The sequence below is a fragment of the Dermacentor silvarum genome, chromosome 10, assembly GCF_013339745.2.
Source record: "Dermacentor silvarum isolate Dsil-2018 chromosome 10, BIME_Dsil_1.4, whole genome shotgun sequence".
Taxonomy (NCBI): Eukaryota; Metazoa; Arthropoda; class Arachnida; order Ixodida; family Ixodidae; genus Dermacentor; species Dermacentor silvarum.
The window spans coordinates 100273201-100293255 of NC_051163.1; the positions used below are offsets into that span (position 1 = coordinate 100273201).

General features: G+C 44.9%; 1 protein-coding gene across 1 annotated transcript in view; it reads right to left on the bottom strand.

Annotated features, from left to right (window-relative positions):
* LOC119466357 (uncharacterized) overlaps positions 1 to 18918 on the bottom strand; it is a 53570-nt gene extending 34652 nt beyond the window's left edge. Inside the window, exons 1-3 of the mRNA XM_049657018.1 lie at positions 17845 to 18918; positions 7219 to 7356; positions 3829 to 4020 (exon numbers count right to left, since the gene is read on the bottom strand). Of these exons, the coding sequence (XP_049512975.1) occupies positions 3829 to 4020; positions 7219 to 7356; positions 17845 to 17971 (457 nt within the window). The 5' untranslated portion in view covers positions 17972 to 18918. The remainder of the gene's footprint in view (positions 1 to 3828; positions 4021 to 7218; positions 7357 to 17844) is intronic.
* Positions 18919 to 20055: the final 1137 nt, after the last annotated feature.

A 20055-nucleotide genomic window follows, 5' to 3' on the forward strand; every position in this document is an offset into this window, starting at 1 on the left:
TAGCATGGGGACTAATAAAGGCTTATTACATCGGAAAACAACAATATATTTGTATTAACGATATGTCAATGACCCTGCATGGCAATGGACCTCAGTTCTTTGCATGTTTTTTATACAGTTGACTTCCATTAATTTGACCCTCACAGGACCGACAAAAATGATCGAACTATTCGGCGGGTGAAATTAAACAAGATGCAAAAAAGAGAAAAACGCCAGTAACACTGATGGTTCATTTGGCAGTATTTGCTCGATTCTAACATGCCCACGAATCAAACGTGCGGCCACTTTACATGTGTTCAATGCAATAAACTAACGTAGAAATGACATTAAAGCTCCTAAAGAAAGTAGAAATTGAACGCGCACCCACTTTTTTTAGCAAGAACCATTGTTGCAAAATGGTGGCCGGTTTCTTAAAGTCAATTTCGCCACACAGTTTTTAGTTAGCTTTGCCGAAATACATAGCTTTTAAGCGGCAAAGCATGCAAACGTTGCAAAGGCAGCTTTGGTTTCGTGTCCGAATGCACCACACAGGTAATTTTCAGGCCAATTTTTTTAACATAGGCGCATGTTAGAACCGGGTAAATACCGTAATCAAACACTGTGAGCTACGGTTATTGGGAAAAAATCTTCCTAGGGCGGGCCGAAAATAGGCATTTTCTACAAGAGATGACGTGTGTTCAACACATTCACCGTCCCCATAGCTCCGCCGAACAGACACTGCCACTAAAGGGGTCACTATCGGAGTCACCAAAAGGATCATGCATGCGCGTTCTGACTAGTCAAGTTAGAGTTAACCAGCAAAGGCCAATTTTAGGATCAAAATAACGAAAGTTTGAGCCCATGGAAATAAATGCATGGGCACCAGCCTGGACCTCTGGCCAAAATTGAATTAAGGTAGGTCACCATGTTCAAAAACAACTTTTCAAAAATATATATATTTTTTGCATTTAGCATATTCAAGCTCCCTGTCTATTCAAGAATATTTAGCAAAACGAATTCGGTTTTTGTCTTAAGCTGTTCAAAAGTTATGACAACTTTTCCAACCCTCTGAAACCGAAACTGAAGGTTTCTGATTCCACAGCATCTGCTATCCCATCATAGATGTATGTCTCTTCATATACATATTACGTAATGTTAATTTGTTCACGTACGTTCTAAAGCTGTTCAATGAATTTTCTGGGACATGATGTTTTAGATTTATTTAAAAATTTCCACAAGAGGGCTGTGGGGCGCTCGGCACTCTGTTGTTTACATTGCGCGTGTTTGATTAGGTTTGCTTCTGTGTTATCTGTGCAATCTGTGCTTTTTCGTACGCCATTTCGAGCTCGGGGATTTAGTTCTAGCTCTTCAAGGAGAAAGTTATAGTACTCCATAAATTATCGCAAAGTACAGGATGAAGAGAAAGTGCCAACGCAGTGACTGTCGCCATGTGAGGAAGGCCGTATGTGAGTCAGCTGAAGATGCAAAACGGGCCAGAAAAAAGATTTGTGCTGCAGCTCGCTCAAAAGGACGTGTTGCTTCCAAGGAGGGCCCAACTTACAAGTCTGGTGGATCTTAAACATACTGAACGTTTTTTTTAATTACATTGACATTTAGTTTCAATCTTTAAAGCCATTTTTCTCATAATATCGATTTTTTGCATCCTACAGTTGCATCCTACAGTGATAACTTTCCTTCTAATAAATATTTTCGCATAAAATTTTCTGTGCTATTTCTTTATATATGGAACTGTGCATTCAAGCAGAATGACTGAAAAGGAGCACTAACTTTTTATACTATGACCAATTGTGTGAAAAGCAAACCTGCCGGATATCAACTTTATCAGTCTTTTTATAACGCACCTTAGCTTCGAGATATGGTGATTGTAGTGGTTAGATGCACAGGTTATTGTCCTCATTGCGTACCTGCCAAGTCGCGTTTGAATCGCACCTACTGTTTTGTACCAGGGTCGATTGAGAAATAAGGTTCCCAAGAGCTCCAGCCGCACGGGAAGGTGCAAGGCGAAATCCGGCAACACCGCTGTGCGTAGCTGTTCCCCCACTCTCGATTCCGTCCGGCCGCGCTTCGCTGCGCCGCTCAGTTTTGGCTCAGCAGCCATCCCAAGATGGAGGTGCCCACTGCTGCTCCCACCAAGTGCGAGATTCGTTCCGTAATTCGCTTTTTGCACGTCAAAAGGACTTCACCCGTGGATGTTCATCACCAGTTGACAGAGGTGTATGGCGACAAGTGTATGTCCGTTCAACAAGTCCGAAAGTGGTGCAGGGAGTTTAGTGCCAGTCGGAAAGACGTCCACAATGAAGAACAGAGTGGAAGACCATCAGTTTCAGAGATGATTATCGAGATGGTCCAATGCGAAGTGCTTCAAAACAGGAGGATCACCGTACGTGAACTTGTTGCTCGGATTCCTGGTAGTTCTCATAGTACAGTGGAAAGAGCTTTGATTGAAAAATTGAGGTATCACAAGTGTTGTGCTCTATGGGTACCGCGTCTGTTGACACCAGAACACAAGGAGAAACGCCTTGCATCTGCTCGCCTGTTTCTTCAACAGTGTCAAGAAGATAAGGATTGTTGGACTCCATTGTTACGGGAGATGAAACGTGGGTGTTTCATTTCACTCCCAAAGTGAAACAAAAGCCCAAACAGTGGCGTCACTCAGGGTCACCAGTCGCAAAGAAGTTCAAACAAACTGCTTCTGCTGGCAAAGTCATGGCCAGTGTGTTTTGGGATCGTAAGGAATACTGCTGATCGATTTCATTGAACCTGGGACAACAATCAACTCAGACATTTATTGTGCAACACTAATAAAACTCAGGCGAGCTATCCAGAACCGCCGGCGAGGACGACTGACAGCTGGTGTAACGCTGCTTCATGACAACGCCCAACCTCTGGTGTCCCGTCAAACCCAGGACCTTTTGACAAATTTTGGGTGGACTGTCAAGCCCCACCCACCGTACAGTCCGTACCTCGCGCCTAGCGATTATCACTTGTTCCCCAAGTTAAAGGAACACTTGAGTGACACACGCTTCCGGAGCGACGAAGTTAAAGAAGTGAAACGCTTCCTCAACGGTTGGCGGTGGAGTTCTACAACATTGGGATACTGAAATTGGAGCACGTCTACAAAAATACATAGAAAAAGATGGCGATTATGTCAAAAAATAGAGCAAAGTGTCTTATTTGTAATGATGTACATTGCTATAAGAATACGCATTGTTCTCTATTTGTAACATTGATGGGAACCTTATTTCTGGATCAACCCTCGTAGTTATGACTGTTGGCGCAACATGCATTTTTGGCACATTTTGATTTATATAATTTTTTTGTTTACATTTTTACCAATTTCATCATTTTAACGTTTTAAACTACCTAAGCTTTACAAGCCAAAAATATAATTGTAACTTTTGGACTAGAATTGGAAAATTTTTTATCGAACGTGGTCACCTACCTTAACCGAAAAATCTATTTACCCGGACCGGAGTCTCTTAATTTAGGTCTACTGTAATAAGCATGTATTTTTTGGCAATTCAGAAGCTTTTAGTTTTTTTTTTTTTGACTATGAGATGGGGGCTCTATTGTAGAAGTGTGCACATCACAATGAAACTAGGTAGGAGATACGAGACCAAGATAAGGAATGTGAGGACCATGCTAAGAGTGCATTTGCTATTATCCGTGTCATTTTTTCCCTTCCGCATAAGTGAAATTAAACCATTGCGTACGTTTCATAATACCCAATAAAAATCCGATGCTGGGGGGGCATCACCTCCGAAAAAACCCGACACTGACAGGGTTAAATGCCACAGCACTAAGAAGCCAAAAGAATTGCTTGCTCACCCCGCTTGTGCTTCTTCAGGTGAAGCGCCATTCCTGCTTTCCTTTTTGTGAGAAAAGGACACAAATTGCAGCTGAACTTTGCACTTGTTCTGCCGCGTTTGGGGCCACGCTTAGCCGGAGGAGGTGGCGCAGGAGTGGGTTCGACGGGACTATCCTCCTCCATGGTCGTATCGAGTTCACTATCCTCTACCACTGGACAAGAAAAGAAATGACAAATGACATTCGTCTTGCAGTGGACATAAATACAGCCTGATGATAATGATGAATCGTATATAAGATAAAGAAATGGTATATAAGAAAAAATGTATTATCCAGAAAAATGTACAATGCAGAATCGCATCAACGAGATTTCTCTGTACCATGTTGCTCTGTGGCCAAGAGACAAGCTTCACAGCCTCCACAAACAATTCCTCCTTCTGCCTCGACTTGCGTCCACAGGTGACTTTTCTTTCCTGCCGGCTCCCATACTAAAACAGAAGGACACTTGCGTCGCAGGCCCCATCTGTTTTTCTTATTATTATTTTTCCATTTTAGCTGCGCAGTGCATTCACAGTTGCAGTATTTTGTGCTCAGCATTCGATGATTTACTGAGGTCACATGATATACTCGACGAAGTCGCAGGAAGCACGTCTTATGTAGAGACCTTCACGTGCATGATCTTGACTATCTGGCTGAAAGTGCGGTGCCCTCGAGAGGAAGGGCGTGCACATGTTCCATTTGAAATTTCAGGAATTCTCATGCTCTGCAGCCACTTCATACTTGCAAGCGAAGATGTTGTACGACTAGCATTAGTGAAAATGCATCCACATGTCCTCACATACAGGCTTACGTGAAAAACAAGAAACAAAATATGGTCTAGCTTTAACAAAAATGCTGTCCCATTTCTCTCCGGGTAAAGGCAACAGTTTCAATGTACCATTGTGTTCAGTACAAACTGCAACGCACACGTCGTGACTGTAGCGCTTCGTTGTCAAGCTGGTGGCGCTAATGTGTAATGCTCGAGTTAAAAGTGGAGAGGATTTCCCATTCCAGCAATGTATGTACTCTCGTGCTTTTGGTTGTGTGCTTTTTTCGTGTCCATAAGTTATACGAGAGCCATTGGTACGGCACATATACTTTATTCAACTACCTTTACAGGCGAGTAAGTGGAGGTTGATGGTGTATACGCTTGGCTTTGTTGCTTTTGAATGCATTGTGCGTCTCAGAAGACTTTCTAACCTTCCACACATGAGCCGTGCATACACATTGATATTGTAACAGCATGATGGTGGCTGTGCTTCTCCACTCTGCTGTCGCACGTATTCAGCACCCCTTCTCAACTGTTGGCATGGCGCAGAGATTAGGTGCTCGCTTATAAAGCTGCTGGCCCAGGTTAAATTCCTCATAAGGGCTAGATATTGCTTTTTTTTACCCAGTTCTCGTATTGAGGCCAGGACCAGAGTGAGGTAGGGCAGCCAAAGAGATGCTGTTGCATTTAAAACAGGATTACCGATATACGAATAATGTAGTAATTGACTTTTTACAGGATATGCAGTAGAACCTCCTTCATACGTTTACATAAAAAATGCAAAAAAAAACTTACTAGCCAGGAAAACGTATGATCCGAAGTCACTAAAAAACTCGGCAGACTTCACTGTAGTTTAAAGCTATGTAATGCAAACCGTTGCATGAATCATTGCTGCATGATACGCCGACGTGCCCCAGTCTGGTGGGACCTGAGTGACCCAAGACACGCATTAATTTTTCAGCTTCGACAGGCTAATGTTTGCGCTCCTTGAATATAGACTGGGTCAGCAGCTTCTTTAGGCAGAGCATTTTGGTAAGGAATTTCTGAAGTACTCACTCGCCAAGAAATGTTGCGGCATGAGACGTCGACACGCATTGACATGGTCATCAACGCGAGACGTTGACAGCCATAATGGCCACATTTCAATGTGACCGCTATGACCGGTAATGTAATCCATCACCTTATTGTTTGTGGAAGGACTCTATATTTGCCAGGTCACAATAGCAGGTGGAATACAAGCAAACAAAAAACCAACATGACAAGAGCAAGGACACCCGGATGCATCAGAGTTAACAAGCCCAATTACACAACACGCATCTGGAAAAGCAGGTCAACTTTCTGCTTTGACTCATACGAAACCATACCAAATGCATGCTGACATACCCATCACTAAGCCATGTGAACCACGCTAGCTCCTACATATATGTGTCAACTGCTTGTAGATTCTGCGCAGTACGTTAGCTTGGATGACCATTGGGGCTAATGCACAATCTCTGCAATGCAGTGCTTCCCTGACATAGATAGAAGTCATACTTATATTGCGTAGGTTCAAAAGCAATATGCCACTGGAAAGCATGGTTGAACAGCCATTTCCATTACTAAGGTGTTGCTACCAGCATTAAACCAATCATCTGCCTAAGCATTTCAGTGGGCAAATACATGCACAGTTAGCACTCACTTTACAACACAGTCGGAATAAAGATGGCAGACAGGCACAGTATCAGACTGATACAGCATGTAAAAACTTTGTACTCTGAAAAGTATCAGGAAAACTTGGTGTCCAATATCCGCATGTAGTGCGACTTTGCCCGTTAATCCAACAAAAGTTGGACAGTACAACACCAATTTACCTAAACTTCACCCTTCTGTCTCCAAACTTTCTTGCAGATTATTGTTAGTCACCGTCTAATATGTCCTTCGCTAATATGCCCTTCGCGATTTGTTCAACTGCAATGATTTATATCATTTAGCTCTAATTGGTAGCATTCAATAGTTTTTCAAGACACCAGAAAAATAAAATGAAAAAGAATGGCATCAAATATGAGAAATTATTTGCCCACTGTGAATGCTGCTGTGCAAATTTCACTTAGATCTTAAGATTGACGTATGCTAGAGTGTTGCGATAAATATTGGCTAAATATGATATGGCGAAAAGAATTGTCTGTGCTAATAAAACACCTTGGTTCTCTGAAGTGAAGGTGCCCCGACGCAAGCAAAGAACATGATGAAGCCTTTAAGTGAACTAGCAGTGCTCAAAAAATTTTAATTGAATTGTGGAGTTTAACATCCTCAAACTACACAGTAGTTTATGAAAAAAGCCATAGTGAAAGGCTTTGGATTGATTTTGACCATCTGGAGCTTTTTAAGGTGCACCTAAATTTAAATGAACAAGCATTCTTGCATTTTGACACCATTGAAAAAGAAGTGCTTTCTCAACAATTCCATGCCAAACACTCAGAAAGCATGACTCTTACAGTTGCTTAATGGTTGCACCAGCACCACATTTTAATCTAGAAATTTCCATATGAGACTCAGCAGTACAGATCACAAATGACAAATTATACTCAAGCAGAAGCCATGATGTAGTGGTCAAAAATACTTACTGTTGCTCAACCATCCAGTGACAGCAGCTACCGCGTTCTGAGAACTAGCAGTCTCAGAATGGCCAGTCTTGGAAGGCTCAGTCTTAACGGGGGGAGCTTGCTCTGCATGCAGAACCTGTGGTTCTGGATCCGCTTTCACTGTAAAAATTAGAAAGGCACACTAGTTTACACACAGTAGTCGTGATACTGAGATAAAGATCCTACACATTTAGGTCTGTTAATGAGGTGGTAGAAACAATGTATGAACTAAAACTGAACCGAAAAAAAAAGAAAAAAACAAAATTAGACCAATTTATCTTTTCACTTAACAATGAAAACAAAAACTAATGGTGTTCAGTCAACGTTTGCCACCTTCTCTGCAGTTTTTCATCCATGCAATGTCTGCACTTGTGGCTCTCGAACCATATTTATTCAAATATAAGGCAAGGTTTTTGTTCTCAGTATCCTTATCGAAGTCAACCCCCCTCTTACATGGGAGGCTGATAGATTCAGTTACTATTTCAATATGGCGGCAGCAGTGCACATTTCCAACGATCCAGAGCACAAATCCTAGCAACTTATACTTAAGCTTTGGCAAACGAGGCATTACCATATTCTTGCACACTCCCTCCCAAATCCCGCTGCCTTGCGTGTGATGGAAGATGGCGCGCTTCCTCCCCGCTTTCCTCGTGCGCGCAAAATTCAGCCACCATCGTCGACTCACCCTCGCACACTTTGACTGACACATAAGCATACGGCGGATGGCGACGATGTTGTCGCCCTTGGACTTTATACGAAACATCATGGCAACGCTGATGGCAGAAATGTGCATGGGGTGTATATCGCCTTAACAATATGCGAGCCGCTGCACCATGTGTGGCACGCACATATCACGACGCACCATCGTATCGTCCTACACATCGCCAGCCTCTAGCACCCTCTCCCGTCTTTGTTCCACCCCTCCGACACACCATTTGCCTGTGCTGATGTTGCAGGGGTGTAAGGGAGACAGGAAAGGCACGTGAGACTGGTGACGTGTAGGGCGACATGACGAAGGCATACCATGCTGGAAGCACAGCCTAAAAGCGGGTTTGGCAAAGATGTGCAGGTGGGTGTGGCAGCTTTTTTTAAATTTTTGTGTAGCTTTTTCTGTCTTCGGCACACACGCACAACAGCCAGATGTACCTGTTTTAACCGATAAATGGGTATGAGGCCATTTACCTAGGCGGTTTATTTTGCCATATAACACATACAAAAGTTGACGGTGCATCAGCTACTCATAGTAAAACCGGTATTGTTATAAGTGGGTTTGACGACAATCTAATATAGTATATGCACCTCATTTGTACATGCACAAGAGCTTGCCGTCATTTTAAAGTGGAAGCACAGTTAATGTAGTTTTTTTGATGGGGGCGAAATGCGAAAATATTAAAGAACCACAGGTGGTCCAAATTATTCCAGAGTTCCCACTACGGCGTGCCTCATAATCAGATCGTGGTTTTTGGCATGTAAAACCCCCCAATCTTAAAGTTATTGTAGTTTTCAATGGTTGCACAATGCAAAGCAAGTATGTTAATAAACAACTTATGAGCATATGAAAATCGGTAGACATCAAATAGTTCTCCCGTCTTGACGACGACCTCAACTTTGCAAGCCTTGATGCCATGAGGTAGCCTATGATGTTTTCTAGACCAGTAGCCTGCTTCCAAGCTCATGTACTGCGCTAAGTCGTAGTTAAAAGTGAGCTCGTTCAAAACTACCGTGGAACAGCTTATCATAGCCATGGTTAGCCCGCGAAGACAAAGATATTCCTGATTAAATTCTGAGGTTTTACGTGCCAAAACCGCGATCTGATTATGAGGTTCGTCACAGTGGGGGGGGGGCACCATATTATGACCATCTGGGTTTCTTTAATGTGCAGCCAATTTGGTACGAACATTTTTGCGTTCTGTACCCCATCAGAATGCAGCCGCCACGAAGCGGATTGATCCCTCAACCTCGAGCTCAGTAGTGCAACACTATAGCCACCAGGCAATGCGGTGGGTCGCCACAAGGAGGCACTGCCTACACTCCCACGGCGTACACTATACACATACACAAATACCCAAGATTGTGGACAGGTGCATGGCTGCTATGCTAGCTGAATTGGTAAAGCACCGCATGCACAATGTGGGAGACGCAAGCTTTCCTCACACCTGCAACATGTTATCTTTTTATCTGCTTTCATTTCTCTTTGCCTTGTTATTTCTACAATTCCAATAAACATCAAAATAATTTTGCCCTGCACGCTCTGTGGCTTCCATACCTGTTTTTCCATATGGCGGCGACTGAAACAGATTGAGCACCTCGAATACCCTCAGTCTTTTTGCTCACTTGCAAGGTACAGGTTGGAGCTAGTCAGTGGGACATTGGATTAACAGCACAAACTTAAAACTTCGACACCAGAGAAGAGAAAGCACAAGGATGGCACTAACTTTAAACTGCATCAGAGTCCCTCCTCCATGGCTGTAACTGAGAACATGGAAGCTCTGTAACGTAGCATGCATATCATGCTGCTTTATTTGGTGCCTTTCATATTGTTACGATGGGGTGCATTTATTTAACAGATGAATTGATGAAAAGGGGCCGCGCCGACACCGAGCCGCTACCAAGGCAAGTGCACTTCGTTCTCCTCTTCTTCTGTCCTTGCCGTAGCTTTAGCGTAACACTCCTCCCGTCTCAGACGAAGCCCGCTGGGCGAGTAACTGTTACGTCCACTCGGAGTCACGTGGATGACTGCGTTTCAGGCGAGCGACGTGAACAAGCTGCGTCTTCTTAGACCGGTAGCCATTGGACACGAGACGAGCAATAGAGTAGGTTACATCACTTAGGCGATCGGTGATGACGAAAGGCCCGGTGTAACGAGCCAGAAACTTCTGGCACAGGCCGCGCTTGCGAAGTGGTGTCCAAAGCCATACAATGTCCCCTTTGTCGTATGACACATTCTTATGACGTGCATCGTAGCGGATCTTGGAGTGGTCCTGGGATGCCAACGTACGGAGCTGAGCTATGCGGCGTGCTTCCTCAGCGCGGCAGAGAGTCTGGGCAATAGAAGAGTCCGTATGAAGAGTAAAAGGTAGAACGGTGTCAAGGAAGCTGCGGGGTGATCTAACATAAAGAAGATAGAAAGGGCTGTAGCCTGTAGTTTCATGCTTTGCGGTGTTGTAGGCGTATGTCATAAAAGGCAAGATGTCATCCCAATTTTTGTGCCTGGAATCCACGTACATCGAAAGCATGTTGGTCAAAGTTCTGTTAGTGCGCTCGACGAGACCATTTGTCTGTGGGTGATACGGGGTCGCGTGGCGAAACTGGCAAGCACAGAGACGCAACAGCTCTTCGACTACGTCGGCCACGAACTGGCGACCGCGATCGCTCACAATAACATGAGGGGGTCCATGACGGAGTATAACGGAGGACAGGAGGAAGCTCGAAACATCAAGAGCAGTGGCCGTTGGCATCGCTGCGGTTTCAGCATAACGCGTCAGATGGTCGACGCAGACTATAATCCAACGGTTGTCGTTCGTTCAGCACGGGAATGGGCCGAGAAGATCCACTCCAACCATTTCGAAAGGAGATGATGGTGGCGCTACAGGGTGAAGGAGTCCGACCGGAGCAGTATTAGGGCGCTTGAATTGCTGGCACTTGTTACAGCTGGCCACGTACTTTTCTATATCCCGTCGCATACTGGTCCAGTAGAATCTGGCCTGAATGCGGTGGTACGTTCTGGTGAAACCCAGGTGCCCAGCGGTCGAGTCGTCATGCATAGCACGGAGCACGTGGGTTCTCAATTTTTTAGGGACCACTAAGAGGAGGCGGGCACCATCAGCCGCATAATGCTTCCTGTAGAGCAGGCCATCTTGGATGACAAAGCCATTGTTACCTGTTGGCTGAGCAGCTGAGGCGAAGAGGGCATCGAGGCTGCTGTCGTCACGCTGCTCTTCCCGGAAGGTGGCCAGGTCGGGAAAAAGAATGTCGTCGATGGCAGCCAGAAACTCATCGAAATTGTCGGCGTCACATTCACTTGTTTGTAGAGGGAGCCTCGAAAGACAATCGGCGTCCGCATGATGTCGGCCACTCTTGTAACGGACTACAAAGTCAAATTCCTGTAAACGTAGCGCCCACCGAGCAAGGCGGCCAGACGGGTCGCGGAGACCAACTAACCAACATAGTGAATGGTGGTCAGTAACGATCATGAAGCGGCGCCCGTAGAGATATGGCCGGAACTTCTGGACTGCAAAGACGACGGCGAGACACTCTTGCTCAGTGACGGTGTAATTTTGTTTGGCCTTGCTCAACGAACGGCTGGCGTATGCAATGGCATGCTCGGCGTCACCAAAGCGCTGCACGAGGACGGCGCCGAGGCCGATTCCACTCGCGTCGGTGTGCAATTCTGTTGTGGCAGAGGGGTCAAAATGACGAAGTATGGGTCCGGAAGAGAGCAGGAACTTCAGTTGGCGAAACGAGGAATCGCAATCTGCTGTCCAGATGAAAGGGTTATCCTTGCGCAGCAATTGAGTGTAACGGCAGCTTGTTCAAGGCACGTCAAAACAATGTCCAGTCGATCGTTGTGCTCTGCAAAAGTACGGCCAAAAATGACGACGTCATCAAGATAACACAAACAAATCTCCCATTTCAGGCCGCGCAGTACCGTGTCCATAAACCTTTCAAATGTTGCAGGCGCGTTGCACAAACCAAATGGCATGACGTTGAATTCAAACAAGCCGTCTGGGGTCACAAAAGTGGTTTTCTCTGTCAGCTGAATGCATGGGTATCTGCCAGTATCCTGATCGGAGGTCCACAGATGAAAAGTAGGACGCGGAATGAAGGCAATCGACAACGTCATCGATCCGGGGAAGTGGATACACATCCTTCTTCGTCACAGAATTGAGACGCCGGTAGTCGACACAAAACCTCCAGGACCCATCTTTCTTTTTCACGAGGATGACCGGCGCAGCCCATGGGCTAGAGGATTCTCGGATAATGCCCTTAACTAGCATGTCGTCGACCTGTTCAGCGATGATCTTGCGCTCTGACGTGGACACGCGGTAAGGCTTCTGCCTTATGGGATGCGCGGAACCCGTGTCGATCCTGTGGCGAGCCCGCGTAACTGGAACGCGTACTTTGCGAGCGTTCTGATCGAAATCAAATAATGACGCATGCTTGCTAAGGACGCTGACCAGGGCTTGATGCTTCTCTGAAGACAGTGACTTGTTTATCATTTTTAGAAAAGGCAACGAGTCTTCAGGGACAACGGGGCCAGCCCCATGCTCTCGGGGTTCGTGTGACGTGTCATCAGATAAAGCGCCTATGCGGATGCTGGTATCCACTTCAAAAGAGGCAAGTCGCATACCCCTGGGTAGCACAACTGACTGGGAGGTTAAATTTGACACCCACAATGTAGTTGTTCCGAAGGCCACAGAGAGGACGCATCGAGGTACGAGCACACTTTTCTTCACAACCATCGAAGGCACAGGCTCAACAATTGCTTCAAATGTATCGGCGTCGACACCGCAAGCAGCAACTCGTACTCTGGATAAGGAACGTGCCGGTAAGACAGTATCTTCAATGACGGCGAGAGTGCGTGAACATGTAGCAGGTTGGTCAGCAAGAGGAGAGAGGAAAAGCTCGCCGGTACCGCAGTCAACAGTGGCACCGCACTGTTGTAGGAAGTCGAGGCCAAGAATTACATCATGAGTGGATTTAGCAAGCACTGCGAATTCGGCTTGATACACGTTATCGGAGAAGTAAACGTTCGCGGTGCACACTCCAATAGGTCGGAGCAGCTCTCCACTCACAGCACGAAATGCATTAGCGTTATCCCAGAGAAACATCACTTTATGGCCTAGTTGGGTTTTGAAATCCCGGCTGATAACGGAGACACTCGCTCCTGTGTCCACTAAGGCCAACGTAGCAACATTGTCCACTAAAACACGAATCTTGTTATGACACATGGTGACGGGCGGAGGCATAGGGGCGTGTAGCTGCTGATGACTGGCGACCTCACCTCCATTGGTCGCGCCGCCTAGTTTCCCGGCGGCGGTGACGTCAGACGTCGTCGCGGAGATGGTGACCTGCGCTGGCGTGAATGCGGTGGCGTCAAGCTCCGCACAGAAGCTGGTGAGTCACTACGGTAATTCGCCTGGTGGTTTGTCCTGCCATCGGAGTCAGAAGGCCAGCGTGTCCCGTCACTGTGCCAATTGCTGCGCCGATAAAAAGTGCGCGGTCGCTCATACGACGGTGGTGACGTGCGACGGCGATGAGGACAAAATCTGGCGACGTGTCCGCGAATACCGCATTGGAAGCAGATGGGACGCTCACGGGACGCACTGAAATTGTCATTCACTGGATAACTGGCACGGCCATCCCACTCTTGAGAAACTGCAGGTGCTCTGGGTGAGTAACCGCCGTGGAACTGAGAACTGGAATGCGCGTTCATAGTAGGGTTTGACACTCTTGAACGAGGGGCGAAGTTGTAGGCATCTGCGGAGACGGCGGTGATGGACGTCTCACCGAAGTCGCAGTAAGGAAAGGGCTCTCGAACCCGCGGAGTCGAGAGGGAAGCCGCCTCACGTCGGTCAAGCTCTTCGCGCACCACTTGCCGAATAACTGACGCAAGGTCCGATGAAGCTGACGCAAGGTCCGAATGACGTCACTGACGGAGTCCAGACTATCTTTTCCGATGAGGAACTGGTACACGTCCTCAGCGATCCCTTTTAGAAGATGACCAACTTTGTCCTCTTCTGTCATCTGAGGGTCCAGGGCCTTGCACAATTTCAGCACTTCCTCGATGTACGTCGTGCATGTTTCGCCGGGAACTTGGGCTCACTGCATTAGGGTTTGTTCTGCACGCTTCTTTTTAGCTGCGGGATCTCCGAAGCACTTCTTGATTTCATCTACGAACCGTTCCCACGTCGTCATGCTTTTTTCGTGGTTTTCAAACCACACTGACGCGGTTCCCTCGAGGAAGAAGGCAACGTTGTTAAGCTGGGCGGTGGCATTCCAGCCATTAAACCGACTTGCGCGTTGGTAAAAGCTCAGCCATCCATCCACGTCTTCCCCGGCTTTTCCGGCGAAGGTTCGTGGTTCTATGTAGGGCTGCCGTTGGGAGCTGGAAGAAGGCGGCGGGTTGTTGCCGTCGGAAGCCATCTCTGGTGGCAGACCGGCAATTCGGCGACTTCGGCGAAGCTCCACGGATTGCACTTCTGCGGGCGGTTCGTCGTCGTTGTTCGGGGACACCGTTGTTTTACCCAGCACCTCCACCAAAACTGTTACGATGGGGTGCGTTTATTTAACAGATGAATTGATGAAAAGGGGCCGCGCCGACACCGAGCCGCTACCAAGGCAAGTGCACTTCGTTCTCCTCTTCTTCTGTCCTTGCCGTAGCTTTAGCGTAACAATATAGATTTTATTCATATCACTCTCACTTTCTCATTTCTTTCCCTACATTTTCTTTTTAGCTGTTACATATATTCTTGCATATTTTTGCAGTTATTCAATGTATTATATAAAAGAATCTGCCTTGAAAAGAATAAACCAGCTGAAAGTCAGCACCGTGGTTGCCCCTTTTCTTCTGTGGTGTCCAAGTTTTACGCTTGCATTGTTAGTCTAATTGCAAGGGATTCAGATTTGTCAGTTTTGGCGCCATGAAGTCACTGCAGCAATCCCATTGTAACGTCATTGTCGATACTATATAGGGCAAAAAAAAGCTCGGGCCTCAAAAGAAGACGGAAAGAGATCTTGTGTGCATGCAAGATAACTTGCCGCATGTAGCAGAATAACATCTGACTCGCACATCTACTGCACCATTGCTTACAGATCAAGAATGTTTCCTTAGACTGTTCAATAGGTCTCAGAACCTTTAGAGGGACATTACATAGGCACATCAATTTAGGGTTATGTTACCAAGTAGTTATGCAATAGCAAAGCAGCTAATTACTCCATGAGAGGAGGTTTAAAAGGCCACAAGAGTTGCAAAACCAAAAGGTAGCTGGTGACACCCTCCACAAGTTCGAGCACTAGCTTGTCCCAATGTCACAAATTTTTTAAAGAGACAACGAGCGACAACCATTTGAAGTGATCGGTGTGAGTTTCGCTGGTCTGCTACTTATAAAAGACGTGATGAAAGGCACTACAACACAATATGTTGAAATATTTGTATGTGCTATCACACGAGCTGTACATCTCGAAGTTGTGGACAGCACAACAATAGAAGCATTCTTACATGCATTCCGAAGATTTACAGTGAGACGAGGACTATGTTCCGGCATTTACAGTGACAACACAAGGACGTTCAAGAAGGCCAACAGAGTCGTCAAACGTATGATTAAAGAGCTACAAGGTGAAGTCTCCAACAGAGCAAGCCAAGGAGATCAAATCAAATGGAAGTACATTGGAGAACAAGCACCTTGGTGGGGAGGCTTTTATGAAAGAATGATACGAAGCATGAAATCAACGATGAGGAAAGTTATCAGAAAAAGACTTATCAAGAGAAGAGATGCAAACAATCAAAACTGAAGTTGAAGCTGTCCTTAAAAACAGACCGTTGACCTATGTATACAGCGAACCGGTTGAGCCTCTGCCTATTGTGCCGGCTGATATAATAGGTGGCAAGCATAGGATCAAAAACAGTACCGAAGGTGAAAAAAAGGTCAGCATAGAAGAAATATGGAGAAATAAAAAGAAATCACGAAAGATTGGTGGAAAAGATGGAACAGGGAATATCTGAAAGAATTAAGAGAGCAGTGTAACGCAAGAAAGCAAGAAACGACAGTGAACCAAGGAGATAATGTTTTGCTCAGTACACACACTACTAGATCCTTCTGGAACCTGGCTAAGGTCATTGAAGTATATTCTGAAGTCGACGAAGCCACACTCCTGTCTCTTAAAAACCAAAGGAAGACTCGTTCGGAGACCTGTACATCTTGACACACTTGAAGGTTCCTTCCACTGACGAGAAGAAAACTTTTCGCAGCCAGAAGCTATTGAAACTCAAGGGAGCGGACAAAACGAGAAAGACGACGACGGTGGGCTCCAAAGGCACGCGTGGTAAAAAAGCTATATAAAGAAAAAAAGAAAAGGAACAATCTTGATTTTCATTCGCATCAAACGCAGCTGTCTCATCTTGTTTCTGAGACAGCAACATCACAGGAGAACCGAAACAAAATTTCTGTATTGCCTTTTTTGCTCTGTTAGATAGCTGCCAACTCCATAACCATGGTATGATGCCTCAATTCTTCAAACAGACCACAAATCATTTAACCATCACTACTTTTATTAGGACATATAAAATAATTTCCAGCAGACACCACCTCGAATGACTGTCGACTATAATCTAATCAGCAATGAAACAATGTAGTATTGCTATTGCTGAAACACATCATGTCTAACACATGTACTGGAGCTGGGTACCTCTCTCGCTTCTTCCTCTGGACATGGTGCTCTATCTAGCAATGCCACCATAAAGTCAGAGTGTGGCATGTCTGAATATATAGTCAGACAGGAATACTTGATTACATATGATACCCAAGACTGGAGAAATTTTAAATTATCTTTTTCGTGATTGAAGAGCAGCACATACCCAATGACATGTAGCAGCGTGACACTTGCATGCAGGTGCCCGCAGCTGAGGATAACAATCAGCCAGTAATGAGCTAGAGAAATAATGCTACACGCTACTGGGCTTCAATGAAGGTATGCTGCGTCACTAGCCAGCTGCCGCTGTTAATCATCACCATTCAGAATAAAACTAGACGGCCCGAATCAACTGGCTGCCTACAACTGATGACCTGAGGACGTTATTCGCCTTCTTCGTGACAACACGGTGATGGCAGGCTCACCGACCCCACGGTTCAACCCGCTGCTTCCTTGGTTCCAGCCTGAGGGTGTCATCGGCTGGTCCTTCAGGTTGGAGGCAACCATGGCTCAGAATATCATCACCATACAGCCCTTCAAGTACGAGGTTCTTGAGTATGTCCTCCAAATTGATGTAGGCATGGACCTTCCATTCCCTTCGCCGAGCACCACACCTTACAACAACCTCAAGCAGGACGTCCTGAGCTACTTCGGTCTCCCTAAGTCCCAAAGCAACTTTCCAACCCCAGCAGTTTTTGTTTTGGTGCCCAGTCCTGTACCACTGAAGCATGCGCTGGCTGCCATCCCAGCTCCGAGAGTGCTGTTGACGCACCACGAGCCACCAGTGAGCTAGGCGATTCTGGCACACCACAATTCCACGTACAAACACTGTCAATCTAGCACGACATTGTGCATGTTCACTGAGACCACCTCAGGTAGCAATCGGATCGAAAGGCCACCATCTGACGTGCCGCAAACAACCAGCAGCAATGCACATAAGCACAGCTTCTTTACTGAATGTTAAATGCGTCAATCGCAATGATTTACGACGTCACACTTAGCAGGACGCTGCCGTTTCATGTTAAAGTTTCACTGAAATTATTTTACCAATGTGGCACACTGCTGCCATCTATGATTAAAATGGTAAATTGATGCAGTGCTCCCTACACAGGCGTCAGCATATTAGGCGAGGCGTACTGATCCATTGCCTGCACAGATGAACTGTACAAAGAGAGAAAGAGATAAATTATTGCATACCACTTCTGGAACTGTCGGAAAGCTCAACCTCCATGCAGTCAACCTCGAACATGTCATGGTATTCTTCGTTCATGTCCACACTGTTTTCAGGTTCAGTCTTGACTGGGTTAAACATACAGCAAACCATAAATATCACTTTGAAAACCCGGTTTGCAAGCACTACAACACCAAAACTATTTACGCAAATGATAAACAAGCTGGAAATTTGAAAGTGCCACAAGGCCACATGAAAGTAAACACGACAGTGCTCTAGCAATAAAAAAAATTCTGAGGAAGAGTGTACAAAAACCAGGATTCCTATGGCTTAACTGCCCATGCAAAATTCAACCTCACCAATGGTATTCTTTCAGGCATTTGAGGCACTCAGTGCATAGATAACCTAAACGCAAGAAAGCAACTGCCAGAACACCGTGCTTCCTAGGCAGCTTGTGGCAGCGACTGCTTCAATGAGTGACAGGAAATCACATCTGGATAAAGTGACCACTCAGCTTTAAACCTGATGACCTGTTGATTACAAAACATGATTACTCAGCATCATTTTCAGAAAGCACATACATTAAAAAGAGAGAGAAATGATATGCAAAAGGCAGGGTGGGAAGCTACAAGGAGTAAACATCTAGTTAAAATGTGCAAAAAAGCTCACAATTATTTTTTATATTTACTGTGACTCAAGAACACTTGCAACACTAACGCTAGATTGTTCACTTGCACTGGAAATATTTTATTGAAATCTATGCCAATTTTGCAATGTTCATGCAACAAACTTCTACATTTATAAAACAATGACAACTTGTTCCAATGAATATGCAGCACACCGACAAGATATTACCATTCAGAAATAGAACAGCCTATTGAGAATGTAATTCAAATTAATTCAAAGAGCAAACATGCATCTATAAAACAAGGTATTTACACTTGTTTCTGAACTTGTGATTCTAACAGTGCTTTATCCACTATATTTAAAAATACTGTAAGGTTTGTGTAACCAGCATCCATGCAGAACAATGCAGAGGTTACTTTAAAAATGCCCATCAAGACCATGAAAAGAAATACACTTAGACAAATACACAAAATACAGAAAATACACTTAAACAAATACATAAATACACAAACAAATACTTAGACAAATACACAAAATACACAAACAACATAAATGCCATGCGTCAGTGCACTCGGCAAGCTTCAGCAAGTCTGAAAAAGTGACTCCCCTAAAACAGTGATATGGTGCAAGACCTAATCACTCAAAAACAGCACAAATTAGAAGGCACATTGAAGAACCTCTTCACCATAGATCAAAAGATGTCATCACTGAGGAACCAAAACAACAAGAACCACTTCTCCTAAGTTTTCTCAATACAGTTAACTAAGCATCCTACAAAATGGCACATGTACTAAGAAAGAACTCAAGAACACCAAACCAAGAGGAATTTCAATGCTTTAGATTTGCTTCTACACTTTGGACACCAGGCCATAATACTTTAATGGTGCTTGCTTCCAAGACTGGCATAATATATTACTGATGAGATTTGCCATCTTGAAGTTGCATAATGGGTTACAAAGAACACTTTGGGTAGCAGGTTCTAAACTAGTTCTGGCCTCCTCAAGCCCCTTATCATGCATCTAAATCTAAGTATATCAGTGCTTTTTCACTTGGCTCCTGTCACAATGCAGCTACCACGTCCAAGATTCGACATGGCAACCTCACACTCAGCAACAAACATACCTTCTGCACCTGCAATAAAAGGAAATGCACATTAGTAAAGGAAAGGCTGATTTATAAAAATAAAAACAAACTTCATTCAATAGAAAATAAATGCGCAGCAAGCAAGAAAAAGAATGCAGTAAACTTCTACTAACTTGATGTCAAGTAATAGCAGCTCTCACCATTTCACTCAACCGCATTCCTAAGTCTCAAAGGGACCGATTATAAACTTTCATTTGAACGCCTAGCAAATTAACCTTTCAGATACCCATTCATTCTTTTGATTTAAAACTTACTTTCACTGCATTTCTTGCATCTTCAGCATCATGAAAAGTGCGCGCACAGCTGCCGACTAGATTAAGAATTTTCAATTTTTAATGTGTTTTGTCAAGTTTACAGTACATGGACTCCATGCAAAAACTTGCAGGAACATCAGATATGAGAACTATTTCAAGTCTAGCAAGCTTGAAAAGCACCTATCCAAGCACTTGAAAATTATACCTGGTAAA